Here is a 25265-nt window from a genome sequence, read left to right as displayed (position 1 = left end):
CACAACAAAAGCGGCCAAAAGCGGAAGTAGAAGTAGGACAGAAACAGAAGAAGAGACTACAACTAACAAGCTAAATAAAGCAGCATTTAAGCAACATCATTAGCAGTTTTACTTAAATTCTGTATTTAGGTGATTCTCGTGCAGCAAGCCTGTTAGGTGTACTTGTTATGTGTACTTGTACGGAAGAGGATTCTGAGATTAAAGTGAGAATCTTGCCAACCTTATTTTTTTCTTTCTTCATTGGCCCTAATCCTCTTCCGTATACTTGAAACTGGTCCGTGGCACAAAAAAAGGCTGGCTCCGCTGTTTAAAGGGGTTCTTTGCTCCACACAAGCGCATAAAATTGATGAAAATACATCGTCTACTTAAGTAGACGTAATTTGACCGAATTTCAACTAAATTGTAAATTGTCTACTCGAGCTAAATATGTACACTTGATTGATTTAAGGGAGACGATGACGTCTTACATATGATTAAAATTGGCGGAGTCTTCGACAAAAACTAAACGGTTTGAGGATAGGTCGTTGCTAGTTTGCTTGTTTCAAGTCGGTAAATGATTATTTGGCTCTTTCAGAGCAGCGACAGCAAGCTAGCTCTGACTGTCCAACACAACTATGATGAGAACCCGCTGGCAGGTCTGGTTGTGAAACTGAGTGTTTATTGATAGTCGACCAGCAGATGGCCTAATTTTCTCATATAAAAAGTGTCCCTTCCCTATACCCTTGGCAGATGATGGAGTTTTGAACACTAGTCGAGTGCAGACACGGGCATCTTAAATGCTGAAGTGGAGCTCAGTTATTCATCATTACTAGGGGGGGCTAGAGAGAGCCACGCACTTCTTAACCAGATGAATGATAAATGCTGCTTTAATATGGACAAAATACGTACATACGTGCAAAATTCATGCTCAGAATATACTTGATTTTTGATCATACACTTTTCAATGCATATGTAAAAGACACACTATAGTCCTCCAACAACAAAGGGTTTGAAGCAAACAACACAATAACCAATGTAAAGGTCTTACTTGCATAATAATTGTCATTTAATGACAGCTCAAAACAGTTGAACAATAAACATTAAGTGCAAGAACTCATATTGTGTTTTTCCCCACCAAAAACCAACCTTACAATTCTTATAATAGTGTTTAGGTACTGTGTCCTCCAATAACTGTGATAAATCATGAGGTGTGCGATGGAGAATTATCCAGCCCGCAAAAATATTAAGACAAATAATCTATCTACGTTCACCTATGCTAGTGAAGTATCGGGATGGGCAAAATGATTAAATGTTCTTAAATTATTATACATTGAGATTAGATCATTATTATGCGAGCATATATTGTATTGTTTCGTGGTGTGCCATGAGATTTCAGTAATGTAAATCAAATGTGTTTGCTTATCGGTCCTTGATAAAATACGACCACTGGTTTGTTCTCAAAGGTAAAACATGTCAAACTCCTCTCCTAATGAGAGCGGTGGGCAAATGACGGCCCGCGGGCCGGATCCGTCCCGTTGGTCTTTTTAATCCGGCCCGCAGAAGATTGGTGCACAATTAAGGTTTGATTGCATTCATCTCGTTTGGACTTGTAATGACAGGTATTTCAACACCAGGTGACGCAGTTACTTCAAGTTGCAGAGCACAGGGAGGGAGGGGAAGACGAAGAAAGAGGGAGAGAGTAATGACCATGGAAGGGAAAGTGATATGTATCTGATTAAATGAAGCGGGTAACAAAGTATGAAACATTCGGGAGACGCCTGGAGTTGGAAAGACTTAACTCTATGAGACTTTGAAAAATAAGGAAGCGATTCTTACTCAGTCTGATTCTGGCAATTTCCATGGTCAGAGTGAATTGCTTGTGGCTCGAGTAAATGAACATTTCCTAGAATGGTTTAATTGTTATCATGTTAAAAACCTTCCGCAAACTGGACCGCTAATAAGAGAGGAGGCGAGTTCCATAGCGCTAACTATGAGCATCGAAGACTTCGAAGCGTACCGAGGCTGGCTTCAAAAGTTCATTGCGCGACATCAGCTGAGCAATGCTGTCATGTGTGGTGATCGAGACAAGGTAAAGTTAGGGACAGTGAGTGAGAGGAAAGAAAAGCCACAAGGTCTCTTACTCGTCTCATTTTGTAGCAAATAGTCCTATTTCTCACTTTTGGCCCGGCCCTCCACAATATTTTCTGCTTCTCATTTGGCCCTCCCGGACAAATAATTGCCCACCCCTGCCTTAGTACATGCAGTGGACCCTCTTTTCTCCACTCCATCAGCTGCATTTCTCCCATGAGGCTTCACCAGGCCGGGGTGCTAGAGAAGAGTGCACCTCGTGTGGTAATCAGAAGCAGAGATATTCTTGTTGGAGTGAATGAAGAGACCCCCGCTCAAACCCGTGCAGTGCACACGCAAGCATACCTGCAACTTCCCCATTTTGGATTCAGACGAGAGATAACTGTTACAGTGGGTGCGGTGAGGTCCTCTAAACAGCAAATCTTCTCCAACGTGCCATTGTAGTTGCAAACATCCAGTTGCACTGCAGGAAACGTTTACTGAACTGATCGGCTAATTCAAAGCAATTCTGCTGAGCGGCCATCAATCAAAGCGTCAAAGGATGCGAATGGCAGCAATTCAATGAGAGTGAAAGGGTGACTTAGGAGGGGAATAACCCTTGATTCGATGACGTGAGGAGAGAAGGGGAGAAGGAGAAAAGGAGAAAAGGAGAGGAGGGCATCAGAGGAGGAGGAGAGGGATTGCAGCAGCACACCCGTGCGTAAATGTGACCATCCTCGCAGTGCACTCGCCACCCTCCCTCCTCTTCATCCCGCACGGGCGCCTTTCTGCTCCCTTTTCCAGCCGGAATCACCTCCTCGGTAGTCGCTGGTCAAATTTAGACCGTGGAGTCCCGGGTATCCCGGCTCGGCGCCCTCCTCCAGGGTTTAGGAGGAGGAGCGCCGGGAACCACGTCCAGGTTCCTCCCGGGCTTCGTGAGCACCTCCGGCGAGAGTCATGGCTCGGAACGCCGGGAGAGACGCGGTTCGACCCGGTCGCGTATGCCCGTGATGCGGGGTCTGATCGCGCCGCAGAACACTTTCTTGGACACCATCGCCACTCGGTTCGACGGGACCCGTGAGTTCCAAGTCTTATCTGTGAATGAGTCTTTATCGCGCCGCGTTTCACACTATTCATCCTCATCACATTGATTACATCGGCCAAAGACTATTGGCTGCGAATGTGTTGCTGATTTGATTGATGCATGAATTGATGAATGATCCCACACACAAATGAAACGGAAACGCGCACACACGCAGAGAAACATTCATGAATTAATAAGCATCACTTGGGCAGCGATAAAGTAAAACCCAAACGGCACCATCTAACCGCAAACACACGCACACCCAAACACATATGAAAACATTACAATGCTGTAATGGTGTCGGCAGCAGTTGAGTTACAATCGGGTGATTGAAGGTTCATTACTACAAGGTATTAAACATATGCATGCTGGGACTGCGCCAAATGTATATGCAACAACTTGGGTCGATCACAAAGGAAGTGTTTCATCTATTTTTGTGGGGTTTGCCCACTTGAGCTTTTTCATGGTTTCACTCACACGGCCACATGTAAATTCCTTCCAGAAGTAGAACACATTTGACAAATGACAACACTGATTTGTCATGGTTCCGTCGGGTTAAGTTATAATGTCAACAATCAAAACATTATTTTGGAGTGTTCAACAGAAAAATGTAATTTAAAATTATTTTTCATTTGTTCAAAATACTACGAATCGGGAATAGACTTTTTAACAAGCAGTATATAAGTAATTTCAGGGAGAGGTACAGCCACACTACAAATAAGAGATTTGTAGTATTCATTCAGCCATGAACTGTGAAGGGGCACAGTCCTCGCGGCCGTTGCACGATGGGATGTGTCTGTTTTTCTGTCCTGCAACGTCTTTATATGGACCATTTTATATCATTGATTTTTTTTTTCGGGGCGGCCCGGTAGTCCAGTGGTTAGCACGTCGACTTCACAGTGAAGAGGTTCAATTCCAGCTCCGGCCTCCATGTGTGGAGTTGGCATGTTCTCCCCGGGTCTGCGTGGGTTTCCTCCGGGTACACCGGTTTCCTCCCACGTTCCAAAACCATGCATGGTAGGCTGATTGATCACTTTAAATTGTCCCTAGGTGTGGGTGTGGGCGTGCATGGTTGTTCGTCTCTGTGTGCCCTGCTGGCAACCAATTCGGGGTGTCCCCTGCCTACTGCCCGAAGCCAGCTGGGATAGGCTCCAGCTCCCCCCGTGACCCTCGTGAGGATAATGCTGTTCGGAAGATGAATGAATGAATGATTTTTTTCAGTGTGCAAAGTTAGTGACTACTTGAGGTCTAACAAATAATCCAGGGGAGTTCTATCCAGAAAACTGCAAGTTAGCATGTCCGCCTCGCAGTGCAGAGGTGCAGGGTTCAATTCCGGCTTGGGCCTTTCTGTGTGGTGTGTTTGCATGTTCTCTCTGTGCCTGCGGCTGCCCTATGTAAAATTCCATTTTGGCAAATGTAAATTAAAAGTAGATCCAACTTAAAAGGAATTGTGGAGATATTTTTTAAAAAAGTGTATTAAAAACTGCAAGATGTATGTCAATTCAAAGATGTAAAGATTGACCAGTAAAATAATAGACTCAAGTAGAATTTACTTGCAAATTAGTGTTTTACACAATTTGGTCAGAACAAAGAAGTTTTTTTTGTGACTACTTGATAATTTGATGCAATTAGTTGCCTTACATTTTCTAAGTAGATTAAGCTCCAATTTTTTTTTTTTTTGTGAATGCACTCCAACTCTGAGCGGGGCCCATCTGACATTTAGGTTTGCACATAATCAGCCTTATATTAACGTTAAGAACCGTGATCTGTCTTGTCATGAAAACATGTACACGACATTGACATTGCACATCCTCTATAAGACTAATCCTTTTATTCAAATGTAGTGTAAAACTCGCAATTTCTGTGCACAGATCACTAACAATCAACAAGAAAAGTGAAGTTTTTGTTGTTCACACTGTTACGTAACACCACCCTGAAGGTGCAAACTCACAGGAAAAACGTAGAAGACGGATAAACTGTAAATGAAAGGGTTCTTTACTGATGTTACAAAACTTTGAACAGAAATAAGAAATCAGCAGCGTGACAACTACTTTGACTAGTAAAAGCCATATTCCATTTCACATGCTCCTTTAAGAGATCCACTGATGACACACAGCGCAGATTTCATGCATTGTCAAATTTTATGATAGTTGGTTCACATGATGAAGACGGAAAAGATCTGGTGACGTACTTCCAAATAGGCAGCGCCATCACTTCCTGGCAATATGCTACATCAGCGAACAGATTAAGGCAGGGGTGTCCAAAGTCGGTCCTCAAGGGCCGCTGTCCTGCCTGTTTTCCAGCTCTCCCAAGACTAACATACCTGATTCAAATAATAAGGATCGTTCTAACGCTGCTTCAGAGCTGCATGATGAGCTGATCATCTGAATCAGGTGTGTTGCAGCCGGGAGAGCTGGAAAACAGGCAGGACAGTGGCCCTCCAGGCTCGGAGCTGGACATGCCTGGATTAAGGAGACCCTTTGAAGGCCCTGGGAATGACCTTTGCTAGAGGTGAGAGGCACTGTCACAAAAGCAAGACCTGATGCAATGTGATGAGTTCAAAATATCCTGAGTGATGACAACAGGAGCAATTTAGAGGAAGAAAACATCGTCGGGCATGACCCTCAAGGTGACCTTTTCGTTCTTGATTGCTCGGCAGCTCCAATCCCTGGCAGAATAATGAGATATGCTGACCTAGGAAGCATGTGACAAGCGTGTCACGTGTTTACAGCCAAGAGTGCCATTTGTTTTTCATTTAGATGAGCAAAAAGTGGACTTGGACAAGTTAAGTTACGACTGACAGCACAGTGGTACAAGTGTGTAGCAGAACTGCTTCACAGTTTATTGGTTTGGATTGAGAATTCATTTAAACTTCCTGTGGTGCAAAACTTGCTCAAGAACCTCGTCTTAATCAAGTTATGCTTGACCCTCTTCCAAAGTGCCTTCTATCAAAAAAAAAAAAATCAGCAAAAGAGATGCACACTTTGCTGAAATTTGGATGAATAGAATGCCATGGAGGTTTTGCAGACAGGTTTAAATATTCTGCATAGCACATTCAATGACATCCTCTTGGCTCATGATACTTGACTAAGGACTATGTGTGTCTTGTTTGTTGGACCTGACTCCAGCGTTTGATATGGTAGACCACATTAATCTTTTGGCTCATTATCATCACCAGGTGGGCATTAGTGCTAGCACTCTAAGGTGGTTTAGATACAATTTAGCAGGCAGAATGTTTGTGCGGGTGGCATAGTGAACAACTAGCACATCTGCCTCACAGTACATAGGTCCAGGGTTCCAGGCTCTGGCCTTCCTGTGTGGAGTTTGCATGTTCTCCCCGTGCCGGTGTGAGTTTTCTCACATTCCAAAACATGCATGGCAGGTTCATGGCGGTGTATTGCCCTGATTGCCTGGCAACCAGGTCCGGGTGTAACCTCGCATTCTGTCTAAAGATAACTGGGATAAGCTCCAGCATGCCCGCAGCACTCACAAACAGATCAGATAATGGATGGATGGGTGGACTTTTTGTGTTAGCCTCGGTTGTTCTCAGTCTCAATGTCGTATGGTGTTCTACAGCAGGGGTGGCCAAACTTTTCGGATCGAAGATCTACTTTTCGATCAAATAACCTCACGGGATCTACCCTTACCAACGTGCGCACACACACACACACACATATACACATGCACACACGCCATGATGAGAAACAGCCTGAAACTGAGGTACTTCTGCAGCCTGTTAACTATCGTAGCTCACAAGTACCATTTTAAAGTGCTTCCCTGGACCCTCCTAGATTCCTATTCTTTGCCCGTGCCCTCGGTGAATTGTACACGAAGCAAACTCTGAATGAGAAGAATGACGATAAAAGATAGAGCGCAACAGCTCTTATCACAAGCTGCAATTGCAGACTGCTGAGCGCTAACAACTTCCGGTGACGTAGTCACGCGCCACCGTAAATTCAAGATTTACCTGCTTTATTTTATTTTTTTTAATATTTATTTTGTGAAAATGAGACTGATAGGATGATTAGGGTGCAGCATACATGAACACAAAAAAATATGTTACGAACATGTACAAAGACACACAAATGGTTGTTTTGGGTTTTTTTCTCCTCGACAGTCTTCAGATCTACTCGGGACCCGTCTTAGATCTACCGGTAGATCAGGATCTACCTAATGGGCACCCCTGTTCTACAGGGTTCAATTTTGCTCTTTTTTCAATGTATTTGCTGCCCATGGGCTCCACCTTAAGAAAGCATGGCGTTTCCTTTCGCTGCTGTGCAAAAAGGCCACTTTCATCTTTAAGGCCGATTTTGTCCTGTGTGGTGGAAATCTGGATGACGCTAAACTTGTTGTTTTAATTGCCTTTGGTTTTATATGACTGAATTTTACTTAATGTAGAGCACTTTGTATGTAGCTGCGGTTGTTTTGCAGTGCTCTCTATCCATCCATCCATCCATCCATCCAATCCATCTCTATCTAGCGAGGATGACCATTATATAAATTGAATGGATGGATGATAAACACTCACTGGCGACCTTATGTAGAAATATACAAGATCTCATACTGAGTCTTAATGCACAATAGTTGTGCTTTAGCTGCAACACACACAACAGGGAAAAAATGAAAGCACAGTAAGTGAATGAGTAAAAGTGCCTTTGTGACAGATTCTTGTCAGTTGAGATATGAAGATAAGTGAAAATGCACTTGCAGCTGTAGTTGTGGAAACGGGTCCCCAAGATGGCTAATAGTCTTGCACTCTCATCTGTCGTCTTTCCGATATCATCTGTGCTTGTGTGTCAGCTGACGTCTTTCAGTTCTAATCACATCTCATTTAAGAAATCTCATTAAATATACATCATTTCCTAAACAGTGCCTATTGAACAAGGCCTCGGGATCTCCAAATGAGTCGCTGAAGGGCATGTGTTTCTGATGCCTTCTTCACGCATGTAAAATGGTGGCTGGATCGCTTGTGTTCATTCACTACTTTATGGATGACCTTTCCAAATTAAATTTCATCCACTTTGTTTCAAATCAATGTTCAATAAAATAAAATAAATAAATAAAAACACAAGTCACCATACTTTTTCTTGTCTGAATGAAATCTGGCCAGCACATTTACATGAGCTTTATTGCTTCTTTACAGACGCATAAATGAGTTTTTCCACTTTCTATCCTCTCATTTAGTATCTCCAGTGCAGTTCACATCCTTCAAAGTGAACATTCTGCTCACTCCATATTCATTCATGAATAGACGTTAATGATCCCGCAGGACGGCGTACTCACTCACTCTGCTCCAAAATGAATTATGCACAGCTGTGCCCATAACATGCTGCCATTCCAGCATGTTCACGTGTACGTTTCCCTCTCATTATTAGTTTGGATAATTGCCATCAGCGCCGCAATACTGGATGAGCAGAGAATGTTTGGAGAGAACAATAGAGCAGCAAAGAAGTGAAGGGAGACAAGGGAAGTTCATTGAAAACCAGCAGGCACGTTAAATTGTCCCCAAAGAGAACTCTTCAAAGGAAGAAGAATCATGGCAAAGTTTGAACCAAGAGCCGAGATGAACACGCTGCCAAACAGGGAAGGCTGAATCCCTGAATCAAATTTTCTTTAAATTACACTAACTGCACAGAGGTAATTATTTTACAGGATTTCTGTACTGTCAATGTGTTTAACTGTATGCTGACTACACAAAACCAACTCCAGGATCCAATCCTGGAGACCGACGATTATTGTTCTTCCGTAATAGGGATTTACAAATGCAATCACCGAAGGTCATTATGTAATCCCATCTTTGTTTTTCTAATGGTTCTGATTTGCTCTCCGCAGACAGCAACTTTGTGCTGGGGAATGCCAAGGTCCAAACGCTCTACCCCATCGTCTACTGCTCCGATGGCTTCTGTGAACTGACAGGCTTTGCTCGCGGCGAGCTCATGCAGAAGAGTTGCACATGTCACTTCCTGTACGGCGGCGAGACCAACGACCACCTCACCTTACAGATGCAGAGGGCTCTGGATGAGCGGCGGGAGTTCAAAACTGAAATCATCCTATACAAGAAGAGTGGTAAGAGCTGGCGTCGAATGAAGTTGTGGTCTCCCCCCTGTAGATGTACACTGGATCTAAAAAGTATACACACCCTTATACAATTGCCATTTGAAATACTGAGACGGAGATAAACCAGCAACAAAATATCCAAAACACATTGGGAAAATTTGTTATAGTTGGATGAAATCCAGACTAAACCTTTGAATTGAAAATTCTATATTTGGTGTCAACACAACACTATTCATCACAAAATGAAACACCATAATTATAAATGATGAACAGTTACAAAGAGCAGTCGGTATAAGCAAAAACCATCCTGTTTACGCAACGAAAAATGTCTGGAAAAGCCCACTAGAACAACTGAACTGAATACTTGCGCTCACGTAACTCACTGATAGGCAAATGAATGTGTGTGCATGTGTGTGATTGCATGTGTGTGTATATATAGACATACATACATACATACATACATATATATACACACTTGCGCACGCACACATATACACGTGTCATATGAACAGGGGTGTGTAGACTTTTAAAATCCACTGTATTTCTCCAACTTATTTTCTTATTTTAGGTTCCAAGTTCTGGTGTCTCCTGGACATTGTGCCCATTAAGAATGAGAAGAGTGAGGTGGTTCTGTTCCTCGTCTCACAGAAGGACATCACAGAGAACAAAGACCTGGACCAGGACAATGAGTCTGACACGAGTGAGCTCAAGATCCCCCTTTAACAATCAAACAGCTGCAAAGGTCCAACAGATACTCCACGGAGTCACATATTCTGAATAGAGTCACATATTCTGAATTTGTGACTCTGTGGAGAATATGATATTCACCAGTATCCATGAGTGCTTTCCACATTTCAGATGAGGGGACAGGCCTGAAGGTCCGCCAGATCAGCTGCCCGGCAGGCTTTAGCATGGAGCGTCGCCGAAGTCGGGCCATCCTCTACCAGCTTTCCGGACACCTTCAGAAACAAGACAAGACCAAGAGCAAGCTGAATATCAACAATGTGAGAAATGGATACTTTTAGGATTTGCTCATGCTCCTAAAAATGACAGAAGTCAACTCGAATGGTGACAGTCACAAACCTGTGACCTTTTGGTTTGTTTTTGGAAGAGGAATTTATTTTGCATATCGTGCGCAAACTTGGCAAGCCACCAGTATGCTATGATATCGACTAAAGAAGCCACCTCCTTGTTATTTTTAACCTTGATTTCTATCATGCATTACATCATAGCATATGGTGAGTTGAAAGGTTCATAGCAAGCTTCAAAAAGCTGCAGAGATCATTCCTCTCTAACTTTTGAAACAATGATATTGCAATATAGTGACAAATGTGGCAAAATAACTGCTGTCTTCATACGTTGCTCCTCCACTGACCAGCATGCATTTTTTTACCTCCTTGTTTCATAACAAGAGTGTTCTGGGAGCCAATGCCAACCCGGTGCCAGAGTACAAAGTGGCAGACATCCAGAAGTCTCGCTTCATCCTCCTCCATTATGGCACATTTAAAGCCGGCTGGGATTGGCTGATTTTACTGGCGACCTTCTATGTTGCCGTCACGGTTCCGTACAATGTTTGCTTCACAGCAGTCGAGGTACGAGAGGACGGTGCGTCGACAGCACGAAATCCGCCAAGTGTCAGTGACATCTTGGTGGAAATTCTCTTTATGATTGGTGAGGATGCTGCTAACGTTGTGTCACTTTTGTGTCAACAAACACAAAAGTAGCTCTTTGTCTTGATGTGTATTCATGTGCGTTTCAGATATTGTGCTGAATTTCCGAACCACCTACGTGAGCACGTCCGGTCAGGTCGTGTATGACGCCCGCTCCATTTGCATCCATTATGTCACATCCTGGCTTTTCGTGGATCTGATCGCTGCTTTGCCATTCGACCTGCTCTATGCTTTCAATATCAGCGTGGTGAGCCCAACACAGTGTTTCCCAGTTATTATCAAGCCAAGGCACATAGTTTACATTAGATCAATCTCACTTCACCGAACTCAAATGTCACAAATAGATTATGATATCCACTGAAATGAATGTTTTTTTTTTCTTAATTTACGCATAAATTGACTTAGGGAATGCCCTGCGATTGGCGAGCAACCAGTTCAGGGTCAGCTGGGATATGCTCCAGCATGCCCGCGACCCTCGTGAAGATAAGCGGATTAGAAAATGGATGGCTGGTTGGATTTAGGGAGCATGAAATTTGGACCTCTTTAGTTGAGCACAAAGCTAGTCTTTTTATGAGAAAGGTGGATACACCTGTTAATTTTAACTTCTGCCATCTAGTCGAAGAGCATTTGATTGTTACTAGCACAGATAGATGAACAAAGATCCATTATTTGTCATGTAGAAATAATTTCCATTCAAGATAGAGTGTGGAAAGTTGTGTTGATTTTTCATTCATTATTCATTTCATTATTTCAAAATCCCACTATTAAGTTCCTTAATATGCAAAAATGTATGTTCTATCACATCAATGTCATTTTTTCATCCCTATTTATATTTCATAGGGCACGCCTCCCCTACAAGAAGCTGGCATTCTTCGCCACCATTTTTCTTCTACGGATACCTGAAGGAGACACATTTAGCACACGTAGTTCCTAAACATCATGACTACAGCATGTGTAACTACCGCCATGCAATTAATCTGTCACTTGAGGGAATACCAGAAGTCATTTGGGATGACATTTCTCTTACACTTTGTTGAATAAATTGGTGGTAGTCTTGCGAAAAGTGGTCTCTCTGTGACATCGTGGTGTGCTTACTTCAAAATTATTTCACTTCGAACCTAGGTAGTTGCATTCTATTAGTTCACCATTAGATGGGAATAAATTATATGCACCGTTCCTTTAAGTGAAGTTTGATTTTTTTTTTTCCATTTCTTCCATTTATGTTTCTGTGCATCACGCAGAACTTCGGGGTGCACCTGTTGAAGACTGTACGTCTCTTGCGCCTTTTGAGACTCCTGCAGAAACTGGACCGCTACTCCCAGTACAGCGCTGTTGTCCTCACCTTGCTCATGTCCACCTTTGCCCTGTTGGCCCACTGGATGGCATGTGTCTGGTACTTCATCGGCCGCAGCGAGATTGAAAGTAATAGCCCTGCCTCTTGGGACATAGGTGTGTGACTTTCACAGTAGCAGGATTTCTCTCTGAGTACAACTGTCATGCGCAGTTTAAGGCGTGCCAAAATTTCTATTAGTGTTCAATTCCATAGACAGTAATGACCCACTTTCTAATCAACACTGACTTTTTACAAGCAATCGTAGAGCAGAAGATCACCCGCACAACAAATGAACAATCAGGAGATGAGCAAAGCGATTATGTTTCCTCATTTGGGGGACTTTATGCTTATTGGCAGCATACCTAAAAATGGCCCAAAAAATACAGTGCTAACATCCCAAGTAACCACAGTCCTCCAAAGATAGGCCAAAGAAATAATTTTATACACAGAGCATGCATTTGTGAGAAAACATAATTATGGCAATCTGTTGCACCTCCTACTGTGTTAACCACAAATAGCAACAATGGTGGTAGGCGCTTGTTGCGCTAACTGTTATTCTAGCGTCACATGATTCATAGCAGAAAATACAGACAAGGAGCGGTTCAATTGTGGGGTTTTGTGTTTGTTTTTTGTTTTTGTAGTGTGTGCTGCTTACATAACAGATGCTAGCTAGCTCTGTAGAACACTTTGAAAGCTGCACTAGCTGGTGATTTGGGAGGCATGGCTTTGAGCCTCCTTGGCTTTTCTTAGCGTATTAGCATGTAGCATTAGCTGACCTCTGTTATATTCACAAACTAAACCACTGTCAATTTGGTTCATGGTATAAAAGTAACTGTGGTTATCCTACGCAAACTAGTGCTTGGTTTGACCAAGCAACCAGAAATCCATTTCAGGCATTTAAGGAATTGGGGAGTACTAGCTGCCATCCACTAAGCTTAGAAGACCCCAAATTCATAGCAATACTCTTCCAGCCTTGTAATGACTGCTAATGAAGGTGATTGCATTGGTATGATTCCTGAAGAGTGAGCAGTCACAATTTGGGCATGGAGGTGAAGAAGCCAAGAGTGGGATGAGGAACGCTTCAACGCATTCAGTGACTAAATCCGTACAGAATAATTACACACCAAGAGACAATGGGCGAAGAAGCAAGGGAAAGAACGGGACCTTGATGATTGGCAAATCGTCGCCATGTGAGACAACATGCTGCATCAGACACAATACAAAAAGAGTCATGAGAGTAAACCCCCAGAAAACTGAACAATCAAACCAATAAATTAGCGGTCCCAACAGGACCATAACAGTGTGTATATACAGTGTGCTGACAGAGGATCCATCGTCTGGTTTCAAACATTGACCTAGCAGGGAAATTGCTATTGAACTTTTCCCTCTTCCCCTACAACAGGCTGGCTTCACGAGCTTGCCAAACGTTTGGGCACACCATACTTCTTGGCTCCACTGACCTCCCTACTGGGGGTTTCGGATTCACCTCAGGCCACCGTCACACCAGAACTGATTAACTCCAGCCAATGGAACAGCTCTGGCCTGGAGCCACTGAACGGGGCGAGTTTGTTTGGTGGAGCCCAGTGGAACAGCAGCAGGCCCCGACCGAGGACGCCTGGCGGTACAGGCATGGCGCTGAGCGGTGGTCCAACAGTGCGGAGCTCTTACGTGACGTCACTGTACTTTGCTCTGAGCAGTCTAACCAGCGTTGGCTTCGGCAACGTGTCGGCCAACACGGACTCGGAGAAGATCTTCTCTATCTGCACCATGCTGATTGGAGGTGTGCAAAGCATCATGCTCGACAGTTACCAAATGTTTTTTCATTCCCTTTTGTTTCCTCTGTAGCATTAATGCATGCTGTGGTATTTGGAAACGTGACCGCCATCATCCAGAGGATGTATTCACGCCGTTCCCTTTACCACACCCGCACCAAGGATCTGAAGGACTTCATCAGAGTGCACCGGCTGCCCAAAGCCCTTGAACAGCGTATGATGGAGTGTTTCCAAACAACTTGGTCTGTCAACAATGGTATCGACGTCAGCGAGGTATAACTATTAAACACATTGAAATCATGCGTCTCACAGTGAGAGTCAAGAAGGTTCCAAAGACGCTTCGTATTCGGCACTTTAGCTTTCATCCTAGTTTCTGTATTGTAGAGTAGTGTTTTACAAGCCAAGGTACATATTTAATTATGAGCCCGAATCTCTGATGACCCACACGGGAGGGCATATCAAACAAGCTGACCACTTGATGTATCGGGGAAGCACAGTCAGCAAGGATGGCAGAGCAAATTAGCACAGCATGGGTTGATTAAACAAGGCCAGAGCCGCCTCTCACTGAATGTGACCCATCTGGAATTCCAAGACTATGTTCCTCTATAACAAGATCAAGATATTTGATACCAATGTAAGGCAGTTTGAGACATCAAAAGTGGCTGACACCATCACCAACAGACCTTCATCAAAAGGTGTCCAAACGGTGCCTAAACCACATACCGATGGCTAATCCGTGGAGGAGAACAACTAGCAGCTAGGATACAATGAGGAAAAAGTAGAAGTGATTCCCGAGATAGTTTTTTTTACCCACAAAAGCTTGTGCAGTATGGGTGTGTTCTATTGATAGCCGTGACCTTTCAGGGAAAAAAAAATCCACCTGTTGCTGATCCCATAAATATTACTAAATATATTCCAATATTCATTATTATTTTTAAAAATTGATTATTGTTGTTGTTTCAAGGCACCACTGTATTTGTCAACACGTTTAATTCAGGCTTTTTCCTCACCCACCTTTCTTTAATTTGTATCCACTCTACAGCTGCTGAAGGACTTCCCAGATGAGCTGAGGGCCGACATTGCCATGCACCTGAACAAGGAGCTTCTGCAGCTGCCACTCTTTGAGTCAGCCAGCAGAGGATGCCTGCGCTCACTCTCACTCATCATTAAGAGATCCTTCTGCGCTCCCGGGGAATTCCTGATCCGGCATGGTGACGCCCTGCAGGCCATCTACTTTGTATGCTCTGGCTCCATGGAAGTGCTTAAGGACAACACCGTGCTTGCCATTTTGGGTAACAAAGAACTTTTGCTCCGTTTCACGTGATAATCACACAACCACTACAGTGATGTTCAGAACATCAGACAGTACTACAGGACAAACGAGAATGACATTGAGCCAGACCACAAAAAAACCACATTTTGGATTGGCACTGAAATTAAGATTCATCTATTATTCACTGAGACGTCATGGGGGAAAGTGATTGAAACCAGAAGTTCTTTGAGTTGAAGACAAAAAGTCATTTCGTATAATACTACGATATAGTTAATGTCACTCAGAAAAATTTAAAAAATACACAACTGCAGGGCAGGGAAGTAGAACACCCATTGATGCCAGAGTTAATATTCAGCATTTTGGTTTACCTTGAACATCTGCAACATTCCTGCCAAAGTAAAAGGTTCTCCACGGCCAAGTTCTACAACATGACATTCACATTGTTCCTCACATGAAACATCAGATGGACACAAACAACCCTGAGATCAGCTTAGCTGTACGTATGAGGCAAAAGAGCTGCTTGTATTCATGATCTGACGGGTCTAAATAATGAAGTGGGTGCTGCCCTCATTAGCATTTTGGCCTGGATGTATGCATATTTTACATGCACAACATGATGATGCAGAAACACACACACACACAGGCACACACACACACACACACACACACACACACATTTTGCCATTGGTGTCTCCTGAGTGTGAATTCACAGTAGGTGTGTTGTTCTCCCAGAAACACAAATGCATACACATGGCTTTGGCAGTGCTGCTTTGGATTTACAGCTCAGCAGAAGGGGTGTGATGCAGAGGGAGGCAGAAAAAAAATACAAGAACTGGTGCAACACTAAGCATATCATCCCCTTTAAAAAGTCGACTTCATCCCGCAGTGGAGAATAACATTTCTGCAGCTCCTCACTCCTCGTTTGTACCTGCATAAAATCAGTCAGCAACAGCTCGACTTTGAGCCAAGTATTCCTTTTCCCATTCCAGGAAGAGGTGACCTGATTGGCTCTGACTGTCTGACTCAGGAAGAAGTGATTAAGACCAACGCCTGTGTGAAGGCTCTGACTTACTGCGACTTGCAGTATATCAGCCTCAAAGGGCTCCGGGAGGTTCTCTGCCTGTACACCGACTACGCCCAGAAGTTTCTGACAGAGATCCAACATGATCTAACGTACAACCTCAGGGAAGGACACAGCGCGGAGGTACGATGATGATGCTGATAAATCCATAAATTTAATGGACCATGATATGTGGGGAGGGGGGGGCATATGCAAGCTCCAGACACCGATTGCCTGAGGTGTCACAAGATGTTCTCCATCCAGATGGCATATGCTTTTAGCATGTTGTGCATCTGTTCTGGGATGCAAAAATTCAGGGGCCATTCTGTGTATGACACAGACAAAAACATCATTCTTGGTCCTGCAGTCCTTGTTGACCATGACTTGTGCGGAGATGCCAAAGCATTTCATCTTATGTCTGATTCAATTAAATTCATGGAAAACATACAACACCTTAGCTTTGGGCCAATTAAAACATCAGATCTGATTGTGAGCTATATTCTACCATCTTTGTCTGTATCCTCAGTTTTGAACCATAGTAAGGGTAAACTGCCAACTGTATTTTCATTTGGCAACGTGCTTGTCGGTCAGACTATGTCAACAGTATTGAAGTACGAAAAAACAGGACAGTGTCAAGCTCTTCCAAACTGGAGGCCTTCATTTATGTCCTATGACACCTTGCTAACTGGTATAAACGTCACACAGACTACAAACGTCCAGGCTCTCCAAAATTCCAACTGATCAATAAATCCCCACGTTTGCAATATATATATATATATATATATATATATATATATATATATATATATATATATATATATATATATATATATATATATATATATATATATATATATATATATATATATATATATATATATATATATATATATATATATATATATATATATATATATATATATATATATATATATATATATATATATATATATATATATATATACATTGTATATGCAGGAGACGTGTCTTCTTGTCAACAGAACAACAACGTGAAAATGAACCCATTTATGTTTTCTGTTTCTTAGCAGAAATTCAACTTGCTAGCCAAAACAAAATACTGTAGTTTCTGGTGGGTTCATCAAAATTGTTAACGATAGTGTCCATGAGTTGGTAACACCGACTGCTTTTATAAACTAGCTCCTCAGAGCAACGATAGATATTAAATTCAAATCCATTTTATTTGGTTGAGTCCTTTCTATTAATCAGCTCATGAATATTCATGCTTTATAAAGTATGGCATTGGAGTGTGCATGGTTATTATGTTTAATTGGCATTGGGATGATAATATGGGCGAGTTCTTAGAAAAATGTTTGCGGTTGAGGTGCGGTTGCCTGATTGTTTCATTCAAATAAATTCAAATCCTATTAATTGCCTTCTTGATGTGCAAAGAACTCTTAAATGACTCAATTGCCAGTTAATTGTCATCTTGTCAGTGTTCCTAATTCTGCTGCTGCAATGAAATAACGTTTTCTAAAAGAATCCTCGTGAGATAATTCCATCTGGGGTTTTTTTATGGGTAGTGTAGTCTTTGCCACACTCTCTTCCACAGACCACGTTGCTTTTGATGGCATTAAACGTTAAAAAGAGATCGTCTGGACTGGAAGTAAAAGGATCAATTCCTCTGTTTGAGTTGCAACGGTTAAAAACGGAAGCTAAACACAGTTGGTCCCAATGCCAGACGCTTCCAGATGACGCTCAGCTGTTGCATGCACCTTTTGCTTTTCCTTGTCTTGCTACCAAAACACAGAATCTCATCTCAAGTTAGTGAGCATTTGCACACGGGTAGCTCATCTTTAGAATGGCGGTTGTGTTTTTCCCCATCCAGCGTGGGGCTAAATATAGTGCTGCTACAGAGGTTGGGGAGGCAGAGGGTCACCCTGGGGAGGGAAGGGGTCACCCCTGGCTGGATAATAATAGAACAACTACACTATATGCAGATGAGCTGCTGTAACATAAGGATGAAAGGATGCTGCAGGGGGACGCGAGATGAAGAATTTCGATTAAAGTTGTCTCCTTGCTTATGCGCATACCTGACACATAAATACGCACATTCGTGCTTGTGTGCTATGATGCACATTGTGCATTCCCACATTTTAACACACGCTTGCAGGGAGACACATTTGCCCGACACACTTGCAGTGGCACGTGCGGCACACACACACACAGAATGAAATTCCTCCCCCTTCACTCAGAGCAAAACCTCAGCTAAAATTAAACCTCTGTGATCTAAAAATACCAGTCTTGCTTGCACGTGGACTGGATGGAGAAGATACAAATGCTGGGGAACAGAGATGAAGAGGAAAGGACAGTGAAGGATGGAGACAATGCATTCCTCCCTTGGTAGAAGTCAAGAGGAATGAATGGTTCCTTAACACACGTGCTGTGAAAGTGAATGAATTTCAGCTCCAATGCAGCTCTTTGAATGGGAACTGTCGTTGTGGGAGCGGTGACATCCGACTTCGATCATGGTCAATAAAAGTCTGTCCTTTCATTCCCTTTAAACATGGCATGCTAAGAGCACACTAGAGTCTTAACATGGCAAACACACATTTTTGACCATTTGCCTACCTCCCTATAGTTGTGGGATGATTTTGAAAATATAATACAATGAGCTCCAGTTTCCTCCTACATTCCAAAAACATGCGTGGCAGGCTGATTGAACACTCTAAATTGTCCCTCGGTGTGAGTGTGAGTGCAAATGGTTGTTCATTTCTGTGTGCCCTGCGATTGGCTGGCAACCGATTCAGGGTGTCCCCCGCCTACTGCCCGAAGACAGTTGGGATAGGCTCCAGCACCCCCCGTGACCCTAGTGAGGATCAAGCGGCTCGGAAGATGAATGAATGAATAATACAATGATTCGGAGGGTTTGATGACCACTGTTCACTTATTTATGATGGAATTACATTATGTTAGACCAAGTATTGCACAAAGCGGGCGGAATTTTCTTTCTCTTGGTATTTTGCTAGACTTTGCACTGGTGCAATTGGGTGTCATGGGGCATTTGCATCTTTGGCCACCATTGTGGGATAGAATTTAGTCGAATCCCTGGCAATTGTTAAAGCATCCCTCATTTGCATTCGAATCAGAGCGGTCAAAGCGCAATACACCATTGCAGAAACAGAAATATACTCACTGAGGTTTGTGCATGATGACATTGACAGGTAAACTGCAAGATCTCCCCTGGCGGATTATGTGGCCAGCTGCACATGTGATGTGGGCAATTTGAGACCACCTTGCACCCACGATCATCCGTGTGTGAAATATGGCCCCAGCTGTCTACCCTGCACCGGCCACCGATCTGCCAGCCTTTGCGCTTTGGTGCCAATGCATTGCCAACCAAAAGAGACTCCATAATGTTGTGTTAGCACAGACAGAACAACCAGCCTGATTCAACATTTTCTCCCGCCTCATCTTTCCCACTTCAGGCCAACTGCGAGAGCAACGGAGAACTCATGAAGAAGCTTACCTCCATCAAGGAGGACGAGGAAGGGCCAAATTCCGAGGAGGAGCGCTCCCCACTCCCAAAGTTGCCTCCACTGGGCAGACAGGGCCGAGGACTGCGCTCTCCCCTGCGCTCCCCTCTGCGCTCACCCCTACTCCCGCCAAGACCATTTCGACCAGCGAGCAATCTTGCTCGGCCCTCCAGCCTGCAGATTCCTGTGGTGAGCTTCAGCTGCCTGCAGCCGGAGCTTAGCCCTCGGTATGAAACCAATCATTGCTATCCAGGCAGGTTGCTGAGCATGTCTTCATTTCGTCTCAGTGGGATTCCACTCGTTTCCTTCCAGCTTGAATCAAAGCAATGGTCAATTTACATCTTGGGTTGCCCTAAGATATTAACCGTCATTCAATGCGTTACTTTTATTTGCGGGTAAAAAAGGGATATACACAAGGTCATTTTTCTGAAGTAGCGGTTTGGCAGTGAGCCTTTCTTCCAAAAACAGGCTTCAGAGGGTAGTTGTCAATTAAGTTTTACTGTCGAATTAAACATCAATGAGAATCACACCTTGTATATTTAAAGCAACCACATAGACTAAATTAAAAGTCTGTTGAGCTTAATTAGTGACCATATTTTGATCTCCAAAAAAGAGGACACTCATACCAGTCTCAAGATACAGAAATGATACTCAAAAAATATGAATGTATTCTGATCTAATTAAGTTATTTCGTGTAAATACTGCCCTTGGAAACTGACCCCCTGGACCACCACCGTCAGCCTCCGCGCTGCCGTGGACCCTGGCCACGGGGTCGAAGTGCGGGGGCGGGGTTGCGACCCATCCCCCCCCCCCCTCACGCTACATAGCCCCCAGGATGGCGATCCCCCCTCCACCCCCCTCCTGCCCCCTCAACCCGTTTCCCACCTCTCCCGATCCCCTCAACCTCAAGAAGTCCGGCGGCGATGGCGCGGGGCGTCGGGGACAGGCTCAGATGAGGGCCCATGTCCCTAACTCCACAACCACGCGTCGGCAGCCGTGGTCACGATGGTCGCTCCCCTTGCGAACTGGTGATAGCGCGGGGGAGAGGTAGCGACCACGGTGGCAGAGCAGGACTCTTTAGTCACAGCGCTGCTCCCCTCAATCCGAGGACGGGCCAATAAAAGGCGGCCTAAACACGCCCATCACCGCCACCGATCGGCTGGAGACCCGCCTCCAGCAGATTCATCCTTTATGCGGGCAAAAGAAAAAAAAATATACGAGGAAACTACTGTTTGTCCCCCGGACCAGACATTATTACAAGTACCAAGAACTAAACGGAGGCTCAGAGGGGATTGAGCCTTTTCTGTTTCTTGTCCCTCTCTCTGGAATGACCTGCCACTGAACATTCGGCAAGCCCCCTCGCTGCCCATCTTTAAAACCCGCTCAAAACTCACTTGTATTCTTTGGCATTTGACTCAACATGACCCAGACTTGATCTTAGTTTTACTGTTTGGTGTTTTCTACCATCTTTGTTCCTGATTTATTGCTTTAGTGTTGTCTATATGATAGTTGCTCCATGTACAGCACTTTGTATGCAGCGATGGCTGTTTTAAAGTGCTCTATGAATACTGTTGAGTTGAGTTGAGTTGAGGTTGAATTGTCTGAAATTTAATGGACTAATTTCCTGGCTAACTAGCAAGCTAACTGGCTGGCAAATTAGCGGGAAAGCTAACAAACCAAACCAGCAAGCCTCGACAATATAAGATACTACTACTTCAAGTTGTAACGAAACCTAGACAATGTGAATTACAGTATATCCGCAGTGTGCACAAAAACATTAACATACCTTGCCAAGAGGATTAAGTTCTTCCAGTGGTAATTTGGCCCCTCGCAGAACCGGAACTGGAAACGTCTGGAGATTTAAGATGATTACATCCTGTAGATCCATCAGTAAAGATGATGTCATGACATAAAGTTTGTGGAACTTTCTAAGTTTATTTTTTCCCCAGAGCCATAATCCTTCACCCAAAGGGTTGGACAACAGAGGATGCACTTTTTGAGATGTATTGCTATATTTTATCATCGCCGTTTATGCTTCTTCGATCGCTAATTTCTTTTTTTCACTTTTGCTTCCATTCAGCTTTATAGATGGCATTGAATCAGAAAATCAAAGCAGTCCGGACACAACATTTGATTTTACTGCAGCTAATCAGCAGCATTTTCGACCCAGCCACGATTCAGTAATAGGTAACATAAGAAGCAACTCTTATTGTACACTCACTGTTGAAAGTGTCTGGCATTGTCTGTGATGTGTTTTCGTATGCACTTGCCATCCACAGAGCAACGCGATGACGGCGACACAGTGCAGGTTATCGCTAAGCTAAAACATGAGGTGAGACTGCTGCTTTTGAACTCGGTTTTTATCCTGCAAGATGTTTAGAGTGATATTTTGCATGAAAAAAAGGTTTGCGTAAAATTTATGCGCAGAGTAAAGTAAATTTTACATTCATTCATTGAAAAAAAGAATGACTCAAGTAACATTTATGAGCAATTAGCTATAGTTTCATTAAATGTTACTTTCTCTTCATTAGAATTAGAAAATGGAAACTTTAAAATATAAAGTATTGACAGCAACAATGTTAGTTAGCACAACAAAGCAATTAATGTGTTAGCTTGAAGGCAATATGTTGTCTGTTGCTTTGGTCCTTTATCTGGTCACACAGAGCTGGGCTTGTTTATACTTAAGCTTGAGTTACTCAGTTAGACCTTTAGTCTTCTATGTCCAGCTCTCTGTTTTTTACTCAAATTTTCTACATATAAAGACATTGACTTCACCACTTTCATCTTCTGTCTGCTTCTGGGTCCAAATTCCGCTCCTCGCGCGATAGATTTAACTTATACAAAGTCCTTTTACAAAGGACTACAGTTCCGTAAACCCATTTCTTTCTTGTGAAATGTACTAAAGCCAGTTCTCACATGAGGAACGCTTAAATATTTTGCTATAAATAAATAGCAAATATTTTTTTATTTTTTAGCCTTGACATTTTGAGTTGACACTCAAATTTGTTTTTTTTGTTTTTTTTATTTTAATAGATTTTTCCCAAGTAAATCACTGCAAATATCATTGAGTGTGTGACATCTGGCCTAATTTGAACTCTGTTTTATTTCTGGACATCTGCACCAGATGAAGGTTCTTTCTCGCCAGGTAACCACTGTGTGTCAAGAGCTTCAGGAAATGACCCGACTTCTCAAACCGCTTTTTCACAAGCCCTCCACCCTGCTTCTCCCCAGCACGGTAACCCCGCCTCCTAGCGTCTCCTCGCACACTTGCTCCCCAGCGCCGCCGCTTTTTACCCAGCATGCAGATGACCAACACCTTCAATGCGTCCTGATACCCGAGCCATCATCTCCCCTCCTCGACGTGGAGCAATCGGACAGTTGCAGGAGCGCACGTGCAGAAGAGTTTGACCCACTTCATTGTTCCAATTCACGAATAGTCGCTTTGTGTAATCCCGCAGCTGGGTCTCCTTGTTCAGTTCCGCCATCGCTACACAGTTCTCCACATGAGCAAAAGTTAATGCAGCTTCCCTCCTGGTCCTCCTCCATCCCCTCCCTCTCATCCTTCTGCACACCTCTTCTGCTGGACTTAATAGGAACAAGTATAGAGCCAGCGTGTTGCAGCTCATCCCGATATCAGCTCGACCCTTTCTGCCACTCTCATCCGCAGCCATCATTCTCCACACGCTCACCTCCTGAGCTCGATGTCCAGCAGGTCTCCGAGGCAGCCCAGACGCAAGAAGTCCTACTGAGCCTGCAGGGAGAGGCATTGCAGGCAGAGCACGCCACCCAGCTCAGCTTTGTGGATGAGGGGTCATGAGTGCGAATGGTGGGCCGCAACTCAACGCTGGAGAGAGTGGGAACATGTATGATGAACCTGATAAATCTGAGACTGGCATGTGATTTTATAACTCGAACAAATCAGCATTTTTAAAAAACACATTAACACATTACAACATAAGATAATGACATTCAAACACTGCCCCCTGTAAAAAAATTGGGGGGGAAAAAAAATCGGCAAATTGTTGCTGATTATCTTCTATGATGTGAAATCAAACAAATATTGAAGGACAAAGTATTACAAAACAGTCAAATGTTCTGTCTTTAATTCATATATTTATTGTTGTAAGCACTAAGGGACCATATATATATATATATACACACACACTCACATACATATATATATATATATATATATATATATATATATATATATATATATATATATATATATATATATATATATATATATATATTATAAACATTGGTTAATAATTTTAATCAGAGAAGACTTTGTGTCCCTTAATATTTTTTTGACGTTGATATAAAAATAATTTTTCCTTTTTTTTTTTTTGCCCAGCAGGTTTTTGAGGTATTTTTTATTTTTTAGTTTTTGTAGTTGGACCTATGTGACAGGGTTTGCACAATTGTAGATCCTGGCTCAGTGGCATAAGTGGTAATGAAGGTTTTACGGCTTTAAACAGGGTGTGATCTACATGATGAAGTTCCTTTAATAATCATTTATATGGTGTTACTCAGAGTGCCAAACTGATTTTCATCGACATTTTCCCTCTGAGGGATATAATGACTGTGAAAATCTTACAAATGTATAATCACCTCATTCTATATACACATTTTCGCCCACATTCCCCTGTTAATACAAATGAAGTGACGTGAGCTGAGTCTCTGCAAATATACAGTCTGATTTGCTTATCCTCACAGGGATCGCGGGCATGATGGAACCTATCCCAGCTGTCTTTGGGGCTGTAGGCCGGGTACACCCTGAACTGGTTGCCAGCATATAGCAAGGCACACATAGACAACCAACCATTCACACTCGCAATCACACCGTAACAATTTAGAGTGTTCAGTTAACCTACCATGCATGTTTTTGGAACCTGGGATGAAACCGGAGTACCTGGAGAAAACCCAGGCAAGCACGGTGTGTACATGCAAACCCCACACTGGAAAGCTAGACACCGGATTCAAACCCACGGCCTCTGCATTGAGGTGGATGTGCTCACGAGTTGTCCAATGTGGTACCTCAACGCAATAATATATAACATTAAACAATATTTAACCGTGATTGCAACAAAAATTGAACGACTTTAAAATATGTTAATAAAACATGCATTAAAAAAATATGATTATTATTCCAATATATAACTAACCTTCGATCAGGGCCCCAAGTGACTCGAAAGCCTCTCACCCCTCACCCCATAAGAGGAGCATCAAAGCTTGCATCCTGAAGGAGCAAGGGCGTCTCCAAATGATGAAAAAAGGGCATCACAACATAGGCCAGGTCGATGTGCTCAAGTTCAGGCTATTAAGTGTTTCATAATTATTAAACGTGCTTATGTATGCATACGTCACATGAAACTGATCTAAATTAAAACGAATGCACCAAATATTGGATTGATGTTGCTTTGATTCCTATTCAATGTGTTAAAATACAGTATTGCATTAATTTTCCATGTAA

At 43.0% G+C, this 25265-nt stretch overlaps 1 protein-coding gene across 3 annotated transcripts; it reads left to right on the top strand.

Moving 5' to 3' along the window:
* The first annotated feature begins 2272 nt into the window (after positions 1 to 2272).
* Positions 2273 to 23939, top strand: LOC127595419 (potassium voltage-gated channel subfamily H member 3-like). 3 transcript variants are annotated; one of them, XM_052056893.1, is made up of 16 exons: positions 2274 to 3123; positions 8963 to 9196; positions 9756 to 9887; positions 10046 to 10191; positions 10600 to 10858; positions 10947 to 11104; positions 12099 to 12306; positions 13593 to 13970; positions 14036 to 14235; positions 15005 to 15254; positions 16225 to 16439; positions 19742 to 20016; positions 21870 to 21976; positions 22069 to 22121; positions 22914 to 23024; positions 23457 to 23939. In XM_052056893.1, exons 1-16 carry the CDS (start codon positions 3048 to 3050, stop codon positions 23604 to 23606), a joined length of 2952 nt encoding a protein of 983 aa, XP_051912853.1. In that variant the 5' UTR covers positions 2274 to 3047; the 3' UTR covers positions 23607 to 23939. The 3 variants fall into 3 exon arrangements, with proteins under 3 accessions (XP_051912852.1, XP_051912853.1, XP_051912851.1); XM_052056892.1 differs by having other exon boundaries at positions 2273 to 3123; positions 22935 to 23939; XM_052056891.1 differs by having other exon boundaries at positions 22914 to 23939.
* Positions 23940 to 25265: the final 1326 nt, after the last annotated feature.

This window comes from Hippocampus zosterae, chromosome 2, assembly GCF_025434085.1.
Source record: "Hippocampus zosterae strain Florida chromosome 2, ASM2543408v3, whole genome shotgun sequence".
In the NCBI taxonomy this organism is placed as follows: domain Eukaryota; kingdom Metazoa; phylum Chordata; class Actinopteri; order Syngnathiformes; family Syngnathidae; genus Hippocampus; species Hippocampus zosterae.
The sequence above is the reverse complement of the archived record's forward strand: the minus strand, read 5'-3'. Positions and strand labels throughout refer to the sequence as shown.